We start from the raw sequence: 26,873 nt of genomic DNA, 5'->3' as shown, positions 1-26,873 counted from the left end.
TCCCACCATCGGTGTATAAAACAACCGATAGATCACACCACACAGTCTTTACGACCCCACCATCGGTGTATAAAACAACTGATAGATCACTCAACATCGGATGAAGTCAGTAGACCCCGTCAACGGTCATGCTTCACCGATATGTCACTACTCCCATGATGAAGTCAGCTGACCCCGAAGGTCATGCTTCACCAATCAACAATACCATGATGAAGTCAGCGGACCCCGAAGGTCATGCTTCACCAATCAACAATACCATGATGAAGTCAGCGGACCCCGAAGGTCATGCTTCACCAATCAACAATAGGGGTATTAAGTCAGCGGACCCCGAAGGTCATGCTTCACCAATCAACGCCCTTTTTGGCCTCGAACAACAAGTAGCGTAACATCGCGCTCTGCTACGCCATAGTGAATCCTAACGGATACCACTAACCATTCACACAATCGAGCAAGAACCACCTGTATCAAACATAGGCACAAAACAATAATTCTCTAGAAGAGAATCCGATAGGCACATCCCTTAACTGAGGGATTTCACCTTGCTCATCAAACACGTCCATTATCTCTCGACGAGATTTACCACATTAGCACCTCGGTGATAATTTAAATCCAAACCATAAGTACAATTTAACCGAATTTGTACTCTACCACAAATCAACCAAAACTAGGTCCCAACACAAGTTTCGGATCTACTAAAACGTCATCCAAAATCTCACACTAGAACTTCCTCGTGCGGGAGTGTAACTCTCCCACTTGGAACTACGTCCCATATCCACAACTCGTACAACCGTACAATGCTACCAAAGATAGACTTTACCAAATAATTGGGTTCGCTCGACCCATCACCATAACTTGTTCCAACCTTGAGCATACTAAGGATCTTAACCTATCCATAAACACTTCGAACAAAAAGTGTACCACAAATTGCACAAACCATACCCTCGCAATCATCCAACTCCTATAGTTTGTCAACTTCCACCCAGTCACTCATGTACCTAAGGGTTTCACTTCGGTACCCTAAGCACAATGTAACCGCAACACAATCGGAGTCAAGCACTACGCTAGTAGGTATAAAAGAGGCACCTAATATCGCGTCATGTAGACTCCTTTACCAACATACATCGAGATTAAGCACTCGATTTCTCGGGTTTCATCCCACCCGTCGAACCTCATGGTTCATCAACTTCAACACGAAAGCAAACATGTGCTTAACAACCGAACACCAAAGCCCATTTCCATGGCTTGGTAGAAACATTTTCCAAATATTAAGGAATGCTTGGTTGCACCAAGTCTTACGCCCTTCGCTCGACAATCAAACGTCACCATAGGGTACTTCCATTAGGAACGTCACCCATAACAACAATATGCACAACACAAGGCTTTTAATCAACTCAAATTCAAACAGCACTTAATAAATAATCAAGGGACATATTTATTAAAACGAAACGTACCTTAACGTCTCCCTGCCGCACTAGAATCCGATATATTCGTTCGTGCAACACCCGTGCTCACAATCGGACCCTTAGCCCTATTACTTGGAGCACCATACGAAACAACCCTTCTCTCACTTGAAGGTTCACTAACCTTCGATCGCGAATACGACTCGAAACCTCTAGCCGCGGCGAATAAATCCGCAAACAATTTCGCCTGAACTCTGCTAATCTTACTCTTCAAGTCATCATTCAAGGTTCGAGAGAAATCTTGCATCAACAAATGATCATTCTCCAAATACTCCGGGCAAAAATGAGCCTTCACCATAAAGGTCGTCTTGAGAGTATTCAAGTCCATAGAACCTTGTTGCAAATTTTGCAACTCATTACGCATTTCCGACAAATCGGCTGAAGTTCGGAACTCCTCGAAGAATTCCTTCTTAAACTCGTCCCACGATAACACCATAAACATTTCACTACCAACAAGGTCAATCTTACCATCCAACCAATCCTTCGCCCTACCCCGCAACAAGCTAGTAGCGAGTCTTGTCTTCTTCTCGGGAGGGCATTCAATAGTGCGAAAACACCCTTCGACATCCGAGATCCAAGTTATGCTCACTAAAGGATCCGGTTTCTCATCATACATTGGGGGGTTAGTCCTCATGAAGCTCTTAAGACAACGCTCCATTTCACCACTACTCCGAGATTCGGAATACTTCCTATCCATTTCTTCCCGAAATGCACTCATTTGCTCCACAATGGTGGCCGCAACTCTAGCATTAAACTCCGCATCATTCGTCTCGATCCCGTTTCCCATCGCCATTCTAAGGAATGCAAAGCGATTAGATCACGAACGTATAAAGTTATGCACACAACACCGCCCCATCTTGCTAAACACTCATCGTACATCACTTGCTAGACACGATTTGCACCCGTAATAAGGTTTGCAAGTCCTTATTACGCACACACGCCATATCAACTCGTTAGTACAATGACCGCCTCGCTCGATGATATAACAAACACAAACAAAATTCTACGCGATATAAACACACGCGAGAATTATTATCACAACACAATAACATATTAATAATATCCGCATTACTAATATAAATGTTAGTCCACCTACAACAAGGCACTAACTATAACCCATTCCAACCCGTAATCCTACAAGTCCCACAACAATTTAGCACACACAAAATTCTAAGTCGAGGCACCTATCTCAAGTAACCTAAATCCCTTAGACCATGCTCTGATACCACTTGAAACAACCCAACCCGTATTAAAATCGGCCCATAAAATTTTTTCCTTTTAATACGCGTTAAATAATACTTTAGGTCCCATTACACTAATTCCAAAACATATTTGTTACCAAAGTAAGTTCAATGAACTTATAACATACATCAATAATTTAAACTCCCTAATACAATGGTTCATTAATTAAATCGTAATCCCGTTGTAATCATTATGACCCGACTAGTTACGTTTACACAAAACCGAGCATGGTGATTTGGGACTACGCTACCCAAATCCTAATCGAGTCCAAAAGCAAGATCTTCTAAAGCAACCTAACCATGATCTCTAATCCCCAAGCTAACCCGAGCCGCCAAGCATGCGAACCTATAAAAATATCAATAACGAGAGGGTAAGCAAACGCTTAGTGAGTGATAATATACTACATACATATATATGTATAAAATGGACACGCCACATAAAAGTCAAATACCGCATACCGAAGCATCCAAGTATAAGGCAACTACACTAAGCATACCGTACGATCTCTAAGCACAAGCTAAAGATATCAACAAAGTATAAGTTAGTTCACCAACGATAAGGTGAACAACGCCAATGAGCTACACCCAGAGGGTTAGCTACATCACAACAATACAACAATATACGTATACAATATTTAACATGCTAAACAATATCTAACAACATAATATGGTTAACCATAACGCTATGGTGCTACCAGCACGTGGTTCACACCATACGCATTTGAGTCTCACTCTTTTATAGTGCTACCGACACATGGTCCACACTTTGACGCTACCGGCAAGTGGTTCACGCCTCATTTTATAGTGCTACTGGCACGTGGTTCACACTCGATGCTACCGGCACGTGGTTTACATCATTATATTTATAGTGCTACCAGCACATAGTTCATACTCGATGCTACCGGCACGTGGTTCACATCATTATATTTATAGTGCTACCGGCACGTGGTTCACACTCGATGCTACCGGCACGTGGTTCACATCTTATCGCACACATGTTATGGCACTACCGGCTCGATGGTTCATGCCATAACACCCACAAATAGATACGCCATATACACGTACGTATAAATACTCCACTCACAATATTAACCCTTCGCCATTGGGGTTATATAATCCACATCACACGCCCATGTGATAACGTACACACAAAGTGTGCACCTCGCCAAAGGTGGTCAACCAAAACGTAAAACCGTGCCAATTGGACCTATACATAAGTCCATCAATCCACCTATATGTGAAGTGAGCTCTATGACCTAGAACCACTTCACCCGACCCACACCCATCCTACACATACATATGCACATTGGATATTAACACTCACCTTAAGCCTTGATGAATGCAACCAAGTAATCCGCAACACGCCAATGGAAAGTAACTATTCCATTAACACAAATATAACAACACAATTAGGGTGGATTTACAAATCGACCCAAATTGTTAAATAGTGCAATTTCGACCCAAATGCACTTCCAAGCTCAAACCGCGCCAAAACTAGCCAATGATCACTAACACAAGTGACAATGGTCCTAATATACCAATTAAACCCAAGCATAAACGTTAAATACCAATCTTGCCCAATATGACACCTTAACCCTAATTTGACCCATTTCAAAATTAGTTAACCAAAATACACCCAAAGTGGTTCCAACACTTCTATAATCACTAATACTAGTGATTACAAGCTACATACAAGCCTTAAACATGGTTAAATCATTAACCAACCCCAAAACCCACCAACATCAACAATAACTAGTTACAATTACCCATTTCACCTCCTAAATGGGTTTTACAACTAACTACCTCAAAACCCTAAACTTGAATATCAAATTACAAAGATGAAATTCGGAGTTGAGACTTACCAATACCACCAAAATGATGTCGTTGACGAGATGAACAACTTTAACACTTGAGGTTTGACCCGAAACAACCTCCTTCTTCTCTGAATGGAGTTCTCTCTCTCTAAAACTCTCCTCTCTCTCTCTAGGGTTTGAAGGTGAAAGTGTTTTTGAGTGAAAATGAGGATAATATGAGCCTTGAATCAGTCTTATGGCTCTAGAACCGGCCATAAGTGAATTTACCAAAAGACCCTCAAAAGATTCCATTAAAATGGGTTAATAATGTCATTACAGCGACATTTGTCGCATTTCGCGACACCTTGTCGCGTTTCACGACACCAATACGCGACAAACAACACTCAAACGCGACAAAGTGGACAGAAATCACCATCAGAAGTTGTGTCGTTTCAAGCATGTTTGTCATGGAACGCGACGCACCAGAACGCGATAAACTGCACTCAAACTCGACAGTTTACCTGATGTACTCCAACTTCACTTTTAAAACATCCCAAAGTCAATCATGGTCAATGTATTACATCCAAACTATTAAATAATCATTTTTGGACTTCAAATGATGCCCCGAGCTTCATGTTTAGAAAAACGGGGTGTTACAGTGTGTGTATGTGTGTTGAGAGAGAATTAGAAAGAGAACTGGAAGTGAAATGGAGTGAATGATGAGTGGTAAATGGTGAGTGGAGTTAAAAGGAGTTCTAGTTAGTTGACTAGTTCATGGTAGAAGTTAAAATTGATTAGTCATACATGACATAATCAAGAGTGGAATCTCATGCTAGTTCCTATTGGTATATACCCACAGCAAGTACGTCTAGAAGCTGTGTATAATACGGGTATGAATACAAATAGAATTCTTGAAAAAAAAAAGAATGGGAATGTAACTGTACCCATTTTCGTTAAGTATGAGTGTTTTTATATATGTCTTGAAGTCTTCCAAAAGTATATTAATACATCTAAATACACTACATGTATATACATTTTAACTGAGTCGTTAAGTCATCGTTAGTCGTTACATGTAAGTGTTGTTTTGAAACCTTTAAGTTAGCGATCTCATTTAATATTGTTAACCCATTGTTTATTATATCTTATGAGATGTTAAATTATTATATTATCATGATATTATGATATATTATTATATCTTAATATGATATATATACATTTAAATGTCGTTACAACGATAATCGTTACATATATGTCTCGTTTAGAAATCCTTAAGTTAGTAGTCTTGTTTTTACATTTGTAGTTCATTGTTAACATATATAATTATCATTTTATCATGTTCAATATAGTGTAACAATATCTTAATATGATACATATGTATTTAGTAAGACGTTGTAAAAACGATAATCGTTATATATATCGTTTCGACTTTCTTAACTTAGTAGTCTCATTTTTATGTATATAACTCATTGTTAATATACTTATGGAGATACTTACTTATCATAATCTCATGTTAACTATATGTATATCTATATATATATCGTCATGTCATTTTTACAAGTTTTAACGTTCGTGAGTCGTCAGTCAATTTGGGTGGTCAATTGTCTACATGAAACTCATTTCAAATAATCAAGTCTTAACAAGTTTGATTGATTAACATGTTGGAAACACTTAATCATGTAAAAAATCGATTTCATTTAATATATATAAACATGGAAAAGTTCGGGTCACAACAGTACCTACCCGTTAAATAAATTTCGTCCCGAAATTTTAAGCAGTTGGAGATGTTGTTGTATCTTCTGGAAATAAGTGCAGGTATTTCTTCTTCATCTGATCTTCTCATTCCCAGGTGAACTCGGGTCCTCTATGAGCATTCCATCGAACCTTAACAATTGGTATTTTGTTTTGCTTAAGTCTTTTAACCTCACGATCCATTATTTCGACGGGTTCTTTGATGAATTGAAGTTTTTCATTAATTTGGATGTCGTCTAACGGAATAGTGAGATCTTCTTTAGCAAAACATTTCTTCAAATTTGAGACGTGAAAGTGTTATGAACAGCCGCAAGTTGTTGAGCTAACTCAAGTCGGTAAGCTACTGGTCTGACACGCTCAATAATCTTGAATGGCCCAATATACCTTGGATTTAATTTCCCTCGTTTACCAAATCGAACAACGCCTTTCCAAGGTGCAACCTTAAGCATGAGCATCTCTCCAATTTCAAATTCTATATCTTTTCTTTTAATATCGGCGTAGCTCTTTTATCAACTTTGGGAGGTTTTCAACCGTTGTTGAATTTGGATGATCTTCTCGGTAGTTTCTTGTATTATCTCCGGACCCGTAATCTGTCTATCCCCCACTTCACTCCAACAAATCGGAGACCTACACTTTCTACCATAAAGTGCTTCAAACGGCGCCATCTCAATGCTTGAATGGTAGCTGTTGTTGTAGGAAAATTCTGCTAACGGTAGATGTTGATCCCAACTGTTTCCAAAATCAATAACACATGCTCGTAGCATGTCTTCAAGCATTTGTAATGTACTTTTGCTCTGCCCATCAGTTTGTGGATGATAGGCAGTACTCATGTCTAGACGAGTTCCTAATGCTTGCTGTAATGTCTGCCAGAATCGTGAAATAAATCTTCCATCCCTATTAGAGATAATAGAGATTGGTATTCCATGTCTGGAGACAACTTCCTTCAAATACAGTCGTGCTAACTTCTCCATCTTGTCATCTTCTCTTATTGGCAGGAAGTGTGCTGATTTGGTGAGACGATCAACTATTACCCAAATAGTATCAAAACCACTTGCAGTCCTTGGCAATTTAGTGATGAAATCCATGGTAATGTTTTCCCATTTCCATTCCGGGATTTTGGGTTGTTGAAGTAGACCTGATGGTTTCTGATGCTCCGCTTTGACCTTAGAACACGTCAAACAACATCGGCTTTCATACCTGGCCACCAAAATTGTTTCTTGAGATCCTTGTACATCTTCCCCGTTCCAGGATGTAATGAGTATCTGGTTTTATGAGCTTCTCTAAGTACCATTTCTCTCATATCTCCAAATTTTGGTAGTCAAATTCTTTCAGCCCTATACCGGGTTCCGTCTTCCCGAATATTAAGATGCTTCTCCGATCCTTTGGGTATTTCATCCTTTAAATTTTCCTCTTTTAAAACTCCTTGTTGCGCCTCCTTTATTTGAGTAGTAAGGTTAGTGTGAATCATTATATTCATAGCAGTTACTCGAATGTGTTCTCTGTCCTTTCTGCTTAAAGCATCGGCTACCACATTCGCCTTCCCCGGGTGGTAACGAATCTCAAATTCGTAATCATTTAACAATTTAATCCACCTGCGCTGCCTCAAGTTCAGTTGTTTCTGATTAAATATGTGTTGAAGACTTTTGTGGTCGGTATATATAATACTTTTGACCCCATATAAGTAGTGCCTCCAAGTCTTTAATGCAAAAACAACCGTGCCTAATTCCAAATCATGCGTCATATAATTCTGCTCGTGAATCTTCAATTATCTAGACGCATAGGCAATTACCTTTGTTCGTTGCATTAATACACAACCGAGACCTTGCTTTGAAGCATCACAATATATCACAAAATCATCATTCCCTTCAGGTAATGACAATATAGGTGTCGTAGTTAACTTTTTCTTTAACAATTGAAACGCTTTCTCTTGTTCATCTTTTCATTGAAATTTCTTCCCTTTATGCGTTAATGCAGTCAAGGGTTTTGCTATTCTGGAAAAGTCTTGGATGAACCTTCTGTAGTAACCAGCTAGTCCTAAAAACTGGCGTATGTGTTTTGGAGTTTTCGGGGTTTCCCACTTTTCAACGGTTTCAATCTTTGCTGGATCCACCTGAATACCTTCTTTATTCACTATGTGACCGAGGAATTGAACTTCTTCCAACCAAAATGCACACTTTGAAAACTTAGCGTACAGTTTTTCTTTTCTCAGCAACTCTAGCACTTTTCTCAAATGTTCTTCGTGCTCTTGATCATTCTTCGAGTAAATAAGTATGTCATCGATGAAAACAATGACAAACTTGTCAAGATATGTCCCACACACTCGGTTCATGAGGTCCATGAACACATCTGGTGCATTAGTCAATCCAAACGGCATAACCATAAACTCGTAATGACCGTAACGCGTCCTAAAAGCAGTCTTTGGAATATCATCCTCCTTCACCCGCATTTGATGATATCCAGAACATAAATCGATCTTCGAATAAACCGACGAGCCTTGTAGTTGATCAAATAAGTTGTCTATTCTCGGTAGTGGGTAGCGGTTCTTGATGGTAAGTTTGTTCAACTCTCGGTAGTCAATACACAACCTAAATGTACCATCCTTCTTCTTGACAAACAAAACAGGAGCTCCCCACGGTGATGTGTTTAATGAAACCACGCTCTAAAAGTTCCTGTAACTGACTTTGTAATTCTTTCATTTTGCTGGGTGCGAGTCTGTATGGAGCACGAGCTATTGGTGCAGCTCCTAGTACAAGGTCTATTTGAAATTCAACGGATCGATGTGGGGGTAATCCCGGTAATTCTTTCAAAAATACATCGGAAAATTCTTTTGCGACAGGAACATCACTGATGTTCTTTTCTTCAGGTTTAACTTCCTCGATGTGTGCTAGAATGACGTAACAACCTTTTCTTATAAGTTTTGCGCCTTCAAACTACTAATAAGATTTAATTTCGCGTTGTTCTTTTCTCCGTACAACATTAAAGGTTTTCCTTTTTCACGCATAATGCGAATCACATTTTTATAACAAATGATCTCTGCTCTCACCTTTTTCAACCAGTCCATACCAATTTTTACATCAAAACTCCCTAACTCGACTGGTATTAAATCAATTCTAAAAATTTCATCCCCCAGTTTAATTTCTCTCCCCCGCCATATATTATCTACTGAAATTAATTTACTGTTTGCTAATTCGAGTAAAAATTTACTATCGAAAGGCGTCAATGGGCAACTTAATTTAGCACAAAATTCTCTACTCATATAGCTTTTATCTGCACCCGAATCAAATAAAACATAAGCAGATTTATCGTCAATAAGAAACGTACCCGTAACAAGCTCCGGGTCTTCCTGTGCTTCTGCCGCATTAATATTAAAAACTCTTCCACGGCCCTGCCCATTAGTATTCCCCTGATTCGGGCAATTTCTAATAATGTGGCCCTGTTTTCCATATTTATAACAAACAGCATTGGTATTACTTGCTCCGACACTATTTGTTTCGGCATTACTTGTTCTGACAATATTTGTTCCTTTAGTTCTGTTAAACTTTGGTCCATAGACCTCACACTTTGTCGCGCTATGACCATTTATTTTACACCTGTTGCAAAATGTCGTGCAAAACCCTGATGATTTTCTTCACACCTATGACATGGCTGTTTTTGGTTTTTGTTGCCATTGTTGTTATTGAGGTTGTTGTTGGGATTGTTATTGTTGTTGAAACGGTTGTTGTAGTTGTTGTTGTTGTTGTTGGGATGTTTGTTGTAGTTATTGTTAGGATTGCGGTTATTGTTGCGATTGTTGTTGCGGTTGTTAGGATAGTTGTTGCGATTGTAGTTGTAATTGTTGTTGTTGTTGTTGTACTGGTGACTCTTGTCACCGTTTTCCTCCCACTTCCTCTTGAGTTGTTTTGTATTGGCTTCTTCAGTCGCCTGCTCTTTAATTCTTTCCTCAATCTGATTTATGAGTTTATGAGCCATTCAACTTGCGTTCTGTATAGAAGCGGGCTCGTGTGAACTCACATCTTCTTGAATCCTTACTGGTAACCCTTTTACAAATGCGTCGATCTTCTCTTCTTCATCTTCGAATGCTCCTGGACACAATAGGCACAACTATGTGAATCGTCGTTCATGTGTGGTAACGTCGAACCCTTGTGTTCGTAACTCTCTAAGTTCTGTCTTGAGTTTATTGACTTCGTTTCTAGGACGGTACTGCTCGTTCATCAATTGCTTGAATGCCGACCACGGTAGTGCGTAAGCAGCATTTTGTCCTACCTGTTCAAGATAGGTGTTCCACCACGTTAATGCAGTACCTGTGAAGCTATGCGTAGCGTACTTAACTTTGTCCTCTTCAGTACACTTACTTATGGCAAACACCGATTCGACTTTCTCGGTCCACCGTTTCAATCCAATTGGTCCTTCGGTTCTATCAAATTCCAAAGGTTTGCAGGCAGTGAATTCTTTGTAGGAGCATCCTACATGATTTCTTGCGCCATTAGCTGCATTGCTAGATTCAGAGTTATTGTTGGTATGTAGCGCAGCCTGTACTGTGGCTATGTTTGCAGCAAGAAAGGTACAAAATTCCTCTTCGCTCATATTCATGGTGTGTCGAGTAGTCGGTGCCATTTCCTTCAAAATAGCCAACTGAATCGAGTTAATCATGCAGAATATTAAGAGTAGTCAATAGTATTTCGTAGCATAATATGAACTCATTTATAAAAGCTTTTTCTTCATATTAGCATTTTATAAGTTTAAATTCGGGTACTACCTGCCCGTTAAGTTCATACTTAATAGCTAATATACAATTCAACTACTACAATTCCATATGAAAAATGGATTATAATAATATATCATATACAAATATTCTTCAAACTTATAACTTCGTTATATTACATATAACATGAAATATAGTACACTATGATACAGAACAGTTTTGAAGATAAATCTAGTTAATACGCAAGTTGTTCAGCAAAGGAAATAAAGACACGTAATTCATAAGTCCAGAAACAAGTCATGCATTCTGGTTTTACTAAGACGAATTTCCATCCTTGGTCTTGTGGAAAATAACCGTTATGACCATTGGCTAGGCAGCATGTTGTAATGTCGTCAAAAGGACGAGGGTTTCGTAATGTCCAACAGCCTCGTAATAATCTAAAAACCTTGTTTCTCACCTCAACTACTAAATCTGTCACTTGTGGAAAGGTTTTATTTAAAAGTTGTAATCCGATATTCTTTTTCTCACTTTGGTAAGAAGCGAACATCACTAAGCCGTAAGTATAACATGCTTCTTTATGTTGCATGTTAGAAGCTCTTTCTAACTCGCGAAATCCTATGTTGGGATATGTTGAGTCAAAATAGGTTCTTAACCCGTAGCGTAAAATTGCATTTGAGTTCCCCGCATTTAATGCTTTAAAGAAAACACGGCGTAACTTACGGTCTCCCCAATGTGATATACCCCACCTATCAAAGGAGAGCCTTTTATAAACTAAGGCATTTCTGGAAAGTCTTTCAAATGTTTGACAAGTTAATTTCGCCATAACTAAATGTGCTGATGAATTCTGACCAATTCTAGACAAGATTTCCTTAATCATATCCTCTGGTAGGTCTTCTAAAATATTCGGTTGTCTACCCTTAACGTCCATTTTGTTTTTATACTGTAAAATAGACAAGGATTAGATTCGTAAAAGATAATTAACAAACAATACAAGCAATTTTTACATAGAATATTAAAGTACAAGCACACTACAATACATATAATACACAACATGATTACAACCCTCTAATCTAAATCACTGGTTTCTTCTTCTTCGGACTTGGTTCGTTTTCCTAATTTTCTAGGAATATATGGTGTTCCTCTAATACGAGCCGTCGTTTTTCATAATGGTTTAGAAAAACCTGGTGGTTTAGAGGTTCCCGGGTCATTGTTACATTTTAGGAAATACGGATGTTGTCGATACATATAAAGTTCATCGGGGTTGGAATCGGGTTTCTCTATTTTTATACCTTTTCCCTTATTATTTTCTTTCGCTTTATTAAATTGGGTCGAGGTAATTTCTATAACATCATCGGAATCCTCATCGGGATCCGATTCATCGGAAAATTGGTAATCTTCCCAATATTTTGCTTCCTCGGCGGAAACACCATTGACCATTATTAACTTTGGTCTGTTGGTTGAGGATTTTCTTTTATGTAATCGATTTACTATAGGTATCAATATTTCTTCCTCCGGAACCTCTTCTTCTTCTGATTCCTCCTCTTCCGATTCCTCCTCTTCTGGTTCCTCTTCTTCCTGTTCATCCTCTTCTGGTTCCTCCTCTTCCGGTTCCTCTTCGGGAATTTGTGAATCTTCCCAAAATATATTCGACTCTTCATTATTATTAGGTGAATCAATGGGATTTGTACTAGAGGTAGATATCTATCACACAATATCAAACATGTTAAGAGATTAATATATCACATAATATTTACATGTTAATAATATATAGTTTCCAACAAAAAAAATGTTAAGCAATCATTTTTGAAGAAAAACACGGTCGAAGTCCAGACTCACTAATGCATCCTAACAAACTCGGTAAGACACACTAATGCAATTTTCTGGTTCTCTAAGACCAACGCTCTGATACCAACTGAAATGTACCATTCATATTGATTATAAACGTTTCATATTAATTGATTTCGTTGCGAGGTTTTGACCTCTATATGAGACGTTTTTCAAAGACTGCATTCATTTTTAAAACAAACATAACCTTTATTTTATCTACAAAGGTTTAAAAAGCATTACGTAGATTATCAAATAATGATAATCTAAAATATACCGTTTACACACGACCATTACATAATGGTTTACAATAAGAATATATTACATCAAAAATAAGTTTCTTGAATGCAGTTTTTACATAATATCATACAAGCATGGACTCCAAATCTTGTCCTTATTTTAGTATGCAACAGCGGAAGCTCTTAATAATCACCTGAGAATAAACATGCTTAAAACGTCAATAAAAATGTTGGTGAGTTATAGGTTTAACCTATATATTATCAAATCATAATAATAGACCACAAGATTTCATATTTCAATATACATCCCAAACATAGAGATAAAAATCATTCATATGGTGAACACCTGGTAACCGATATTAACAAGATGCATATAAGAATATCCCCTATCATTCTGAGAAATCCTTCGGACATGATAAAAACAACATCGAAGTACTAAAGCTTCTGGTACTTTGGATGGGGTTCGTTAGGCCCAATAGATCTATCTTTAGGATTCGCATCAATTAGTAGATCGGTTTACTAATTCTTAGGTTTCCAAGCAAAAGGGGCATATTCGGCCTCGATCATTCACCCATATAATGTAGTTTCAATTACTTGTGTCTATTTCGTAAAATATTTATAAAACTGCATGTATTCTCATCCCAAAATATTAGATTTTAAAAGTGGGACTATAACTCACTTTCACAGATTTTTACTTCGTCGAGAAGTAAGACTTGGCCACTGGTCGATTCACGAACCTATAACAAATATGTACATATATATCAAAGTATGTTCAAAATATATTTACAACATTTTTAATACGTTTTAATATTTTAAGTTTATTAAGTCAGCTGTCCTCGTTAGTAACCTACAACTAGTTGTCCACAATTAGATGTACAGAAATAAATCAATATAAATTATGTTGGATCAATCCACGACCCAGTGTATACAAGCCTCAGGTTAGATCACAACTCAAACTATATATATTATTTTTGGAATCAACCTCAACCCTGTATAGCTAACTCTAACATTATTGCATATATAATGTCTATAGTTGTTCCAAAATATATTATATAGATGGGTCGATATGATATGTCAAAATATTGTATACGTGTCTATGGTATCCCAAGATTACATAATATATATTAGAATACATGAATAATACAATATAAATTTGTTAAGTTATGATTTGTATAGAATTGTTACAATATTTCCCGTAGCTACAACAATAAAAAAAAATATACAATCTTGTTTTACCCATAACTTCTTCGTTTTAAATATGTTTTGAGTGAATCAAATTGCTATGGTTTCATATTGAACTATATTTTATGAATTTAAACAGAAAAAGTATAGGTTTATAGTCAGAAATAAAAGTTACAAGTCGTTTTTGTAAGAGGTAGTCATTTCAGTCGAAAGAACGACGTCTTGATGACCATTTTGAAAAACATACTTCCACTTTGAGTTTAACCATGATTTTTGGATATAGTTTCATGTTCATAAGAAAAATCATTTTCCCAAAATAACAACTTTTAAATCAAAGTTTATCATAGTTTTTAATTATCAAACCCAAAACAGCCCGCGGTGTTACTACGACGGCGTATGTCCGGTTTTACGGTGTTTTTCGTGTTTCCAGGTTTTAAATCATTAAGTTAGCATATAATATAGATATAGAACATGTGTTTAGTTGATTTTAAAAGTCAAGTTAGAAGGATTAACTTTATTTGCGAACAATTTTAGAATTAACTAAACTATGTTCTAGTGATTACAAGTTTAAATCTTCGAATAAGATAGTTTTATATGTATGAATCGAATGATGTTATGAACATCATTACTAATTCAAATTTAGTAGGTAAACTTACTAGAAGTGACAAGAAATGATCTAGCTTCAAAGGATCTTTGATGGCTTGAAAGTTCTTGAAGTAGGATCATGACACAAAAACAAGTTCAAATAAGATTTTTACTCGAATTAAGATAGTTTATAGTTATAGAAATTGAATCAAAGTTTGAATATGATTATTACCTTGAATAAGAAAGATAACCTACTGTAAATAACAAAGGTTTCTTGATATTAGATGATTACTTGGAATAGATTAGAAAGCTTGGATGTAAACTAGTAAACTTGAAAGGATTTTCGAAGTGTTCTTGAAGTGTTCTTCCTAAGATGATTATAGCTTGATTCTTGAAGTAATTTTTGATGAAGATGACGATTATCTACTGGAAAAATTTGTTCATAAGTGTGTGTGTGTGTGTGTGTGTGTGTGTGTGTGTGTGTGTGTTGAGAGAGAATTAGAAAGAGAATTGGAAGTGAAATGGAGTGAATGATGAGTGGTAAGTGGTGAGTGGTGAGTGGGGTTAAAAGGAGTTCTAATTAGTTGACTAGTTCATGGTAGAAGTTAAAATTGATTAGTCATACATGACATAATCAAGAGTGGAATCCCATGCTAGTTCCTATTGGTATATACTCACAGTAAGTATGTCTAGAAGCTGTGTATAATACGGGTATGAATACAACTAGAATTCTTGAAAGAAAAAAAAAAGAATGGGAATGTAACTGTACCCATTTTCGTTAAGTATGAGTGTTTTGATATATGTCTTGAAGTATTCCAAAAGTATATATTAATACATCTAAATACACTACATGTATATACATTTTAACTGAGTCGTTAATTCATCGTTAGTCGTTACATGTCGGTGTTGTTTTGAAACCTTTAAGTTAACGATCTCATTTAATGTTGTTAACCCATTGTTTATTATATCTTATAAGATGTTAAATTATTATATTATCATTATATTATGATATATTATTATTTCTTAATATGATATATATATACATTTAAATGTCGTTACAACGATACATATATGTCTCGTTTCGAAATCCTTAAGTTAGTAGTCTTGTTTTTACATATGTAGTTCATTGTTAACATATATAATTATCATTTTATCATGTTAAATATAGTGTAACAAAATCTTAATATGATACATATGTATTTAGTAAGACGTTGTAATAACGATAATCGTTATATATATCGTTTCGACTTTCTTAACTTAGTAGTCTCATTTTTATGTATATAACTCATTGTTAATATACTTATGGAGATACTTACTTATCATAATCTCATGTTAACTATATGTATATCTATATATATATCGTCATGTCATTTTTACAAGTTTTAACGTTCGTGAATCGCCGGTTAACTTGGGTGGTCAATTATCTACATGAAACTCATTTCAAATAATCAAGTCTTAACAAGTTTGATTGCTTAACATGTTGGAAACACTTAATCATGTAAAAAATCAATTTCGTTTAATATATATAAACATGGAAAAGTTCGGGTCACTACATGTTACAGGTCTAAATCCATTCATAATATAAACAAAATTTGTTAGCCTTCTTTTTCATCTAATCGTACGAATTACTTTGTCATCTGCCTTATTTTATTTTTATCTTTATCTCTGCTTCTGCTCTTGATTTGAACCTGTCGACCATAATTGATATATAAACGATCATTACAAGTTGTTGAGGAATTACATTCGACTTCTTATCACCATTATCAACTACAAACACCTTTTACAGCTTCCAATTTGAGAGAATTAATCAGAAAACCCAACAAAGTAGTCGACTACCCCTGTTCCTGCACTTTTTAGCCAAAACTCAAATTCGAATGGTTTTTAAAAATCTAAAAGTGCAAACATGTTAGGAATCCTCTAGTAAAACTCTCTGCAAAGTCTCAAAAGCTAATTCCTAATATCAAGTAAGAATTTTCGAGTCAAAGTTTATTTATAAAAAGTCAAAAGAATTGCTTTCCATGAAATTCGAATCGGTTTTAGAGTTTTTGGATCAATTGTTGATTTTTAAAGTTTCTAATGGTGATTTGAAAACTAATTCATGTTATAAATATAACGTAAAACTTCCTTGAAATCAAAATCATTTAAATTTTTTTTTCTTTTTCTTGAAGCAGCGAACAGCAACAAAGCTGTTTAATTTTTTTTTTTTTTTTTTTTATATCGATTAATATAAGAGTATTTATGGTTCGTTTATAATTTGGTTGAGAGTCCTAAAAATATTTAATTGATGGATTATCATGTTGGTTTGATCTGGGTCGATTTGGTTTTAAGATGAAGAAGAAAATAAGTCAAAAATAATATGGGGTTAAATATATTTCAGTTTCAATATATTCAGGAAAAAGAGAACAGATCAGATGGTTGAATGTTGTTTCGGGTTAGCGTGAGGTCTTGGGTTCGAACCCCGTCATAGGCATATTTTTTTAGAGAAGAGCTTTTAAGGTAGAATACTTTTATTATTATTATTATTATTATTATTATTATTATTATTATTATTATTATTATTATTATTATTATTATTATTATTATTATTATTATTATTGTTGTTGTTGTTGTTGTTGTTGTTGTTGTTGTTGTTGTTGTTGTTGTTGTTGTTGTTGTTGTTGTTAGTTAGTTAGTTAGTTAGTTAGTTAGTTATTATTATTATCATGATTCCTATTACTATCCTTAATTTAGTTTATATCAATATAATCAAAATAAGTAACATGAGTATTATTAATATTATTATATTTAGTATGAACATAAGTATTAGAAATAGAGTTATTATTGTATTATCATAACTATAATTATTGTTATCACCATGAATATTACCATTAAGGTTGCTATTATTATCACTACTAATATTACTATGTGTATTATTATTAGTTTCAATAAAATTAATACTTGTATCATGTTATAATTAATAGGATTATTATTATTAATTTTACTTGTATTATAATTATCATTATAAGTACTATAGTCATTATTATACAACAACAACAACAACAATACCCAATCCCACACTTGTAGGGTATGGGGGAGGTGAGACGTAGACAATCCTACCTCTACCCTAGGACAAAGAGAAGTCATTTCACCACCCCGAGTGAAACACTCACAAGGGTAGGGAAAGTCCTCCCTCTCTATGTTCGACGGATAAAGAGATTGCTTGCAACGGACCTCCGGCCAAAAAAAAAAAAAAAAAAAAAAAAAAAAAAAAAAAAAAAAAAAAAAAAATGCCAACGCCATGAAAATGGTGGAACGAATTTCCATGGGTTTTAAAATGTTGCCTGGAATTCGATTTAGGCTCTAAGCGACAGTCAAGTCGCCAATAATTAGACGCTTGCTGATGGCTCCCGAAACAGCGCCGTAAAAAAGAAAAAAGAAAAACGTACCTTAGAGTGTACTGCGGAGCACAGGACGAATAAAGTAAAGCTGCATTAAGTGAGAAATAAACATATATGTCCACATACAGATAAAAACACAACATAGCAAGCCATTCTATAAGAATTAACATACAAACATACATAAAACAGTATCTACCCAACAAGCATACATACGGGAAAACCAACATACGCATACATAGATATAAAACATACAAACATACGAATATACATACCAACATACGGATATACATACAAACATACGAATATACATACAACCAAACATATAACTATACATACATATAAACATACAACCATACATAAATACAAACATACATAAATACATAAATACAATCAAAGACAAGCAGAAAAGCAAAACAAGCGAACATACAAACAACCAAACATAAACTTGCGAACAAAGTTAAATACATACATACAAACACGAACATCCATACATACACATAGAAACCCACATGTCCAAACTTACACCATCGATGCATGGGTCTAGAGAAAAAAAAAAAAAAAAAAAAAAAAAAAAAAAAAAAAAAAAAAAAACCAGCAAAGAGCAAAGAGCAGAGTGAAAGAAGATACCCACACAGACCCACAAAACCACAAACACACAAACAAAACCAAAAAACCTACTCGTCTATTCTAATTCTAGTCCTCCACGCAACCCTATCAGAGGTCATGTCCTCGGTCAATAAGAGCTCCTTCAAGTCTAGCTTTATCCTATCTTCCCACCTACGCGAAGGTCTACCCCTTCTTCTTACGCCGTCAACCGTAAGTGTCTCGACCCTCCTAACAGGGGCAGTAGGAGGTCGTCTTCTCACATGCCCAAACCATCGAAGTCGTTCTTCTCTAAGCTTGTCGATGATGCTTCTAACTTTCAGGTTCTCCCTAAAAACACTATTAGGAATCATATCTAACATGGTTTTACCACATGTCCACCTAAGCATCCTCATCTCTGCCACCTCCATCCTCCTCTCTTGTGCTTTCGTCATAGGCCAACACTCTGATCCGTATAACATGGCAGGTCTAATTGCCACCTTGAAGAATTTCCCTTTCAGCTTAAGGGGGATCTTCTTGTCGCATAAGACTCCAGTCGCTGCTCTCCACTTCACCCACCCTACCTTAATTCGGTGCGACACGTCTTCATCTATCCTCCCCGATTTGTGTAGCACCGAGCCCAGGTATCTAAACGAAGTTTGTGGATGCAAGATCTGGTCTCCAATACAGATGTTCACTCCATCACTTTGTTCATCAACATTCCTATCAAAATCGCAACTAAGATATTCTGTCTTTTGTCTACTAATGTATAGACCGTTACTTTCTAAGGCCACCCTCCATTGCTCCAGCCTTCTATTAAGCTCCTCCTTAGAATCCGAAACGAGCACAATATCATCGGCAAAAATCAGGCACCAAGGGATGCATTCTTGTATCCCTCGAGAAAGTTCATCAATGATCAAAGCGAAAAGGAAAGGGCTAAGGGCCGATCCCTGGTGCAGGCCTACTTCTATTGGGAAAACTTCAGTATTTCCCACCGGTGTTCGAACACAAGACTTCGCCCCTTCATACATATCTCTAATAACATTAATATACCTACTCGAGATACTTCTGCCCTTAAGGGTCTTCCAAATCAAGTTTCGTGGCACGCAATCGTAGGCCTTCTCTAAGTCTAAGAAGACCATCTCTAGGTTCTTTTGCTTTTCTCTATACTTCTCCATAAGGTTCCTAATAATATGGATTGCCTCTATCGAAGAGCGCTTTGGCATAAAACCAAATTGGTTCTCCGAAACATTGGTTTCGCGTCGAAGTCTAGTCTCAATCACTTTCTCCCAAAGCTTCATAGTATGACTAAGTAATTTTATGCCTCTATAGTTACCGCAACATTGAGCATCCCCCTTGTTCTTATAGATGGGAATAGTCTCACTCAGTCTCCATTCCATAGGCATTTTAGAGCTTCGAAACGTCTTGTTAAAAAGGCAAGTCAGCCATCTAACACCAGTGTCGCCCAGGCACCGCCACGCCTCAATAGGGATCTGATCCGGTCCCACTGATTTATTTCTCCCCATCTTTCGTAGTGCCAATCTTACTTCCTCTTCGCTAATCCTCTCGCAATCTATGCTGTTATGGGATTGTTCTATATCAGCGTCTTGTAAGTCCTCGTGGCGCTCTGGTCTTCCCACTACGAAGAGAGATGAGAAATACTCTTCCCATCTTTTCCTAATTTCGTCTTCCTTAACTAAAGTTTGACCATCTTCATTTTTGATAAACTTGATGTTATCAAGATCCATGCGTCTTCGCTCCCTAGCTTTGGCTATCTTGTAAATATCATTAGCTCCCTCTTTGGAGTCAAGTTTCTTATACAGATCTTCATATGCATTTTCTTTTGCTAGGGCTACAGCCTTCTTAGCTTCTCTTTTGGCTTCTTTATATCTCTCTACAGCCCTAATTCTATCCGTCGGAGTCCCCTCCCCACCAGCAATGAGCTCCCTAAACCTTAGTTGCTTAAGCGCAACTTTGCTTTGAACCTCTTCACTGAACCACCATGATTCTCTAACAGCCCTATGGCCTCTACATGTACCTAGAGCCACACCTAGGGTTTCCTTGGCTACCTCTCTAATGGAGGACGCCAGACAATTCCACATCTGATCCGTGTCATCATTGGATATCATTTCTAATTCAGCATCCACTCTACCTATAACCGTAGTTTTAAAGGTCTCTGCCTTCTCTCCGTTCAACTTCTTCCACAAGATCTTAGGTTGGGCTTGTCTCACACTCTTGGTGGCCCGTCTCTGGAGAACCAAATCCATGACCAACAGTCTGTGCTGGGAGGAGCATGTCCAGGCAGTCAGGACCTTACAGTCTCCACAAGTCCTAAGATCCCCTTTGCGAATTAACAGGTAGTCAATCTGGGTACTATGACCTCCGCTATGAAAAGTTGCTAACTGAGCATCCCTCTTCTTGAAAAACGAATTCACAACTGCCAAGTCGTGGGCAACAGCAAATTCAAGAATAGAGAGTCCTTCCTCATTTCTAGCTCCGTACCCAAAACCCCCGTGGACTCCCGCATATCCCTCAACATCAGATCCTATATGGCCATTGAGATCTCCACCAATAAGTAAACTATGGTCCGAAGGGCACATCCTCACAACCGCGTCTAACGATTCCCAGAAGTGTCTCTTTTCAGCATCTCCACGGCCCGCATGGGGTGCGTAAGCGCAAATTACCGTGAAAGTCACCTCCTGAATAACCAACCTAACCGACATAATCCTGTCGCTCCGTCTACCTACATCCACAACATACTCGTTGTAGGGTGGGCCAATAATGATTCCAACCCCATTCCTAGCTACTCTCGATCCCGAGAACCACAACTTGTAGTCATTGATCCTAGCCGCCCCTCGACCTTTCCATCTAGTCTCTTGGACGCACAAAATGTCCACTTTGCATTCTCGTAAAGTCTCGACCAGTTCATACCGCTTGCCGGTCAAAGTTCCCACATTCCAACTACCCACTCTAATCCTACCCAACCTCGCTAACCTATTGCCGCTTCTAGGCCCAACCGACCTACCCGCCCCAGAACCAGAAGGACATGACCTTAAGAAATCATAAGAACGTCTAGTGTCTATCTTACCAAACTACGAGCAGCTAGTAGTAAAAAAGATAAAGTAATAATAACTATAAGCAAGTAGAAGAAATATAAATAAAAAACAGGGAGTAAATAACAACGAAATTACACCAACGAAAAACAGTAGGTAAATTATTATATTATATATATTATATATAGAATTATAAGTAACCTAACCAAAAATTTAGCTTATAACAAGTTAGAAGGAAAAATACAACAATTATAATATGAAATAAAAGATGAGAAAAAAAAGTTGTTATATATATTAATATAATACAGTAATAAACTATCAAAAAAGCACAAATAGCATCCCAATACACAATCTACGATTAAAAAGATATGAAATAATAAGTTATTAATTTAATACTTAATTATAAATATAAAAATGGATAAAATAACTATCTATCTTGATCAAAGTACCGGCCAGTCAACCAAAACAGTTTCCAAAAAATACTAACAAAGAGGCAATTACTTGCTAACAAGATTAAAATAATTATATGAACATGTGCAAATAAAATAAGCAGCAAAGCAAAGTTAAAAAAAACAGCAAATAGCAGGTAACTAGATAAGCGTAAGACAGAAGAGGTGGTGTATCAAGTTTCATAAATAAAAGCAATAAATCTAGGCAGGTGAATAATGAATTAAAACAGGAACGTAGAAGCAATGGAGAAAGTGGAGAATGTAACCGGCCAGGAGATAATTTTTCCGGCAAGGTGGCCGGCGGTAGCCTAGCAACAGCAGTCCGGGAAACCTACAGCACCAAAGAGTCTTTCCGTAGACGGATTCGTAGGCGGTGGTGCAATAATCGCCGGAATCAGACCGTCGCCGGATTCAGACCGGAGAGGTTTGAGATAGGCCGGGAAACAAACACCAAGTCTTGCCGGAAAATTTTTCGGCGCGTGGCTAGTCCGATTCCGGTGAAACTATACGTAATAGGATCGTACAAGTGAGATGCGAAATATGGGGATGGTGGTGTATGCTAATTTGAACTGACTTAGATGGAAAATTAGAGTCAAAAATTATAGTCATTATTATGATTATTATTATTATAAGTATTATTAATGTAACACCCCGTTTTCCCGTGCACGTCTAAACGTACGTACTTAATCAATAGTACGCTTATAACTTACTCGTTATGTGATTAAATGAACTAAAGTGTTAGTTAGGTGTAAGTGCATATATGTATATGTGTGTATATATATATGGGTATATTCAAATGCGTGCGTGTACGTGTATATGAATGTGTCATGATGGCATTGAGTCATGTGAGACTTAAGGTTGAAGTTTAGACGTGCATAGGAAGGGTGAATGAGGTGTGCTAGTTGTTGAACCCTTGTTTCATGTTAAATTATCGAAGTGACCAGACCTAGGCTAACGCCGCGCCGCTACAAGCGGGTCCGCGCTGCGACCATTGAAGCAAACCAGGATCAGAAAGAGGGTTAAGAGTGACCATTTTTCCTTCGATTCGTCGCGCCGCGACGAATGGCGCCGCGCCGCGGCATCCCTGCAGATCAGACTCCGAATTCTGCTCAAATTAAATAGGGTTTAGGAGCAATTTGGTCTTTTTACGTGTAGATCTGTTTGGGGCTTTTAATATCAGCCACTTGTTCTCCATTTCTTATTTCTTTTCCATTTTCTTTCACATTTTCCTCTCAAATCCTAAAACCCACTTAGATTAAACTCAAGATTTGAAGGTGAAGTTTTGTGAATCAATCCTAGAAGCAAGAATTAAAGTTGCTCTCCTTGTTATTAGCTACAAGAGGATAGTTTTGGTAAGTCTCAACTCTAAGTTGTGAGTTTCATTTAGTTTAAGCTAGGGTTTGGTTCATATGGAACTTGTATAACCCATTTGAGGGTTAAATGGGTGGATTTTGGGTTGGATTGTCAAAAGGAAACCCTAAATAGCTATTATCTAGGGTTTGGTCTTATGATTTGAGGTTGTAAGTGCTAAGTGATGTTGTTAGTCACTAATGCACTTTTAAAAGGATGAAAGAATTTTTAATGTGTAAGTTTGACTTGGTTTGTGAGTCAAAGAGTCAAAAGAGCACTAGTTGACCTAATCGGGTGAAATGGTTATGAAATACACCAAGTTTATGTTAGTTGATGTTAATATACCCTAATCACTAGCCTTAAGTGATCTATGACGAGGCCTGGCCATTAATGGGCGGTTTTGGTGTAGTTGAGTCATTTAATGCAATCGGGTCATTAAATGCTCAAGGGTTAGAAGTTGGCATTTAATTCAACTAGATTGTATGTTAATAAAATGCATAATGTAATAGGTACGTTACATTGAAGGTTTGCAAGCTCGGTTAGCTTCCACAAGAGTCTTGAGGTGAGTGGAATGATTATGCATATGTGTATATAATGTATTTACTTGTACGAGATTCGATGTGGGTTTAAGTTCGGGCGGTACCACATCGGGTCAATATATGATATGGGTTTAAGTTCGAGCGTTCGATGCCATGTCATATATGTGTGTGGTCATGTAGTGTGGGTTTAAAGTTCGGGCGTTCGATACCACATTACACGTGACGGGTGGGTTTAAAGTTCGGGCGATCGATACGACTCCGGGGTTAGTGTCATAATTTGTTGTGCACTAACGGTTGTTGGGAACACCAATGGGAAATTCGAAGTACCATTCCTTGTACTATTGGTTAACCATGGCTATGTGTTTGTTGTGTGGTGTTTTCACATTATTCGAGTTATATATGCTATCGTTGTGCTAGCTTGTGATCTTGGAGATTTAGCGTTATGCCTTGCGTTGGTATGTCATTTAAATTGCTAGCGTGTATGAGGTAATTGTGTATGTGATTGCATGTAAGTAGGTTATATATGTATGTGTATAATTATTGCATTCACTAAGCATTAGCTTACCCTCTCGTTGTTTATCTTTTTAGATGCAGGCGCAGTTAAGGGCAAGGGGGTTATCGGACATTAGGTGTCCCGTGATGATGCTTTGTTGGAGTTTTGATGTTCGCCTAACGTTTTGGGTAGTTTAGTCCCAAACCATGCTCGAAGTGTCGTTTGGATTGTAAACTATCAATTGTAATGGGTCAAACTTGTACTTAACTTTATTCGTGGCCCTCGTGCCTTTTGTAAACAATTAATTGTTGTACGTTTTAAATGGAACTCGTGAAATGGGTAACATATTTATTTGGCGTGTAATTGTGTTGTATAAAAAAAATTTATCGTATGGATTACGGGTTGGGTTGTTACAAGTGGTATCAGAGCATGGTCTAAGGGATTTAGGTGACTTGAGATAGGCGCCTAGACTTAGACTTTTGTGTTGTGGAACTATATACGGGACTTGTAGGACTACGGGTCAGTGCGGGGTTTGATTAGTTCTTTGATGCATAGGTGGACTAACTATGCTATTTTATGATTTTACTAATCGTGTGTTATAGTTTTGAACGTCGAACAAGATGGTTGTGATACGTTTGAGCATGGCACGGCATGTGAGTGTAATAGTGAGTCACGACCACTATTACGGTTGCAAGTCAAGTTAAGCAAGGATGTGCGACAATTATCGAGCTAGATGTGGTGTGTGTGCGGTCATATGCATAGGTATATATGTGTATTAAATTGTTGGTGATGTCTAATCCATTTTTAATCTTTAGAATGAAGACGAGAAATGGAACGAATATGAATGGCAATGGTGGTCCCTCTCATGTGGAGGAAGATGAGATGACTACCAAGATTGAGACCGCTTCAGAAAACTATGTTTCGGTTTTCTCACGAAGGGTTAAACAAATATTCGAAGAGTCGGTTTCGGAACAAATTGTCGATATGATTCAAGAACGGATGACTAATGCCGTTAAAGAATAAGTTGAAAGGAGGTTTCCTAGACCTCAAAATGTGGGCGAGTTGGAGTTTAGCTATAAGAACTTCTTGGCGACTAAGCCTCCTCACTTTCACGGGGATCCCGACCCCATGAAGAGTGCGGCTTGGATTTTCAATGTTGAAGGATGTTTTCGCACGACCGAGTGCCCTCCCGAAAAGAAAACAAGGCTTGCTACTAGTTTGTTAAGGGGCCATGCTAAAGATTGGCTCGATGGCAAGATTGATATGGTGGGTGATGCGGCTTTTGTGGGGTTATCTTGGACGGATTTCAAGAAGGAGTTTTTCCTTGAATATCGTACGCAAGCAGATCTTTCCAAATTGTGCAACGAGTTAAGGAACATGCGTCAAGGGTATTTGGACCTAAACACTCTTAAAACCAACTTTCTCGCTAAGGCACGTTTTTGCCCCGAGTATGTGGGGAATGATCAATTGTTGATGGAAGACTTTCATGCGACCCTTAGAGATGATTTGAAGGGTAAAATTAATATTGGTCATGTTGAGACCTTTGCTAAGCTTTTGGCGGTGGCGAAGAGGTTTGAAGTGCAAGCTCCGAGTCCCGTTAGTTATGTGCCAAGTAAACGAAAGTTTGAAGCTTCTAATTTTTCGAACAAGAAGAGTAAGGGAGCATCCGAAAGTTTCGGTAGCGTGAAGAAGGGTGCTTCTAGTGGTCACATGGTCACTTGTTTCAATTGTGGGCAAAAAGGTCACTACTCTCGTGATTGCCCAAAACTGCTTACTAATGTGATCACATGTTTCAATTGTCAACAAGAAGGGCACCGAAAGTCGGAGTGCCCCGAACTCCAAAATGATCAAGTTAAGAGAATGGAGAAGGCGGCGGGGTCGGCTAGGGGACGTAATTATTTGATGACCAATGACGAAGCCAAGCAATCCAATGAATTCGTTTCAGGTACTTTCATGGTTAACTCTAATCCGGCAAGGATTCAATTTGATAGCGGTGCAAATTTATCGTTTATGTCTCCAAAATTTGTGTCTAAGCTTAATAAACCGTTAGCTAAGTTAAGTCATCTGGTAGAAGTCAAAATAGCGGATGGAAAGACGGTGCTAGTGGTTGATGTGTGTAAGAATTGTAATGTTGTGTTTGGTTCCGAGAACTTTAATATTGATCTCATTCCGATGACATTGGGTGATTTTGATATCGTGGTTGGTATGGATTGGCTCGATCATAATAGAGCCGATATTGCATTCCATGAAAAATT

General features: G+C 37.4%; 1 protein-coding gene across 1 annotated transcript in view; it reads right to left on the bottom strand.

Annotated features, from left to right (window-relative positions):
- Positions 1-21,457, bottom strand: part of LOC139854321 (uncharacterized) — a 33,003-nt gene extending 11,546 nt beyond the window's left edge. Inside the window, exons 1-5 of the mRNA XM_071843632.1 lie at positions 20,071-21,457; positions 19,423-19,755; positions 18,636-18,692; positions 18,425-18,478; positions 18,201-18,306 (exon numbers count right to left, since the gene is read on the bottom strand). Of these exons, the coding sequence (XP_071699733.1) occupies positions 18,201-18,306; positions 18,425-18,478; positions 18,636-18,692; positions 19,423-19,755; positions 20,071-21,457 (1,937 nt within the window). The remainder of the gene's footprint in view (positions 1-18,200; positions 18,307-18,424; positions 18,479-18,635; positions 18,693-19,422; positions 19,756-20,070) is intronic.
- Between the last annotated feature and the right edge of the window lie 5,416 nt (positions 21,458-26,873).

The sequence above is a fragment of the Rutidosis leptorrhynchoides genome, chromosome 6, assembly GCF_046630445.1.
Source record: "Rutidosis leptorrhynchoides isolate AG116_Rl617_1_P2 chromosome 6, CSIRO_AGI_Rlap_v1, whole genome shotgun sequence".
Lineage (NCBI taxonomy): Eukaryota > Viridiplantae > Streptophyta > Magnoliopsida > Asterales > Asteraceae > Rutidosis > Rutidosis leptorrhynchoides.
Note: the sequence above shows the minus strand (reverse complement) of the source record. Positions and strands in the feature narration are given on the sequence as shown.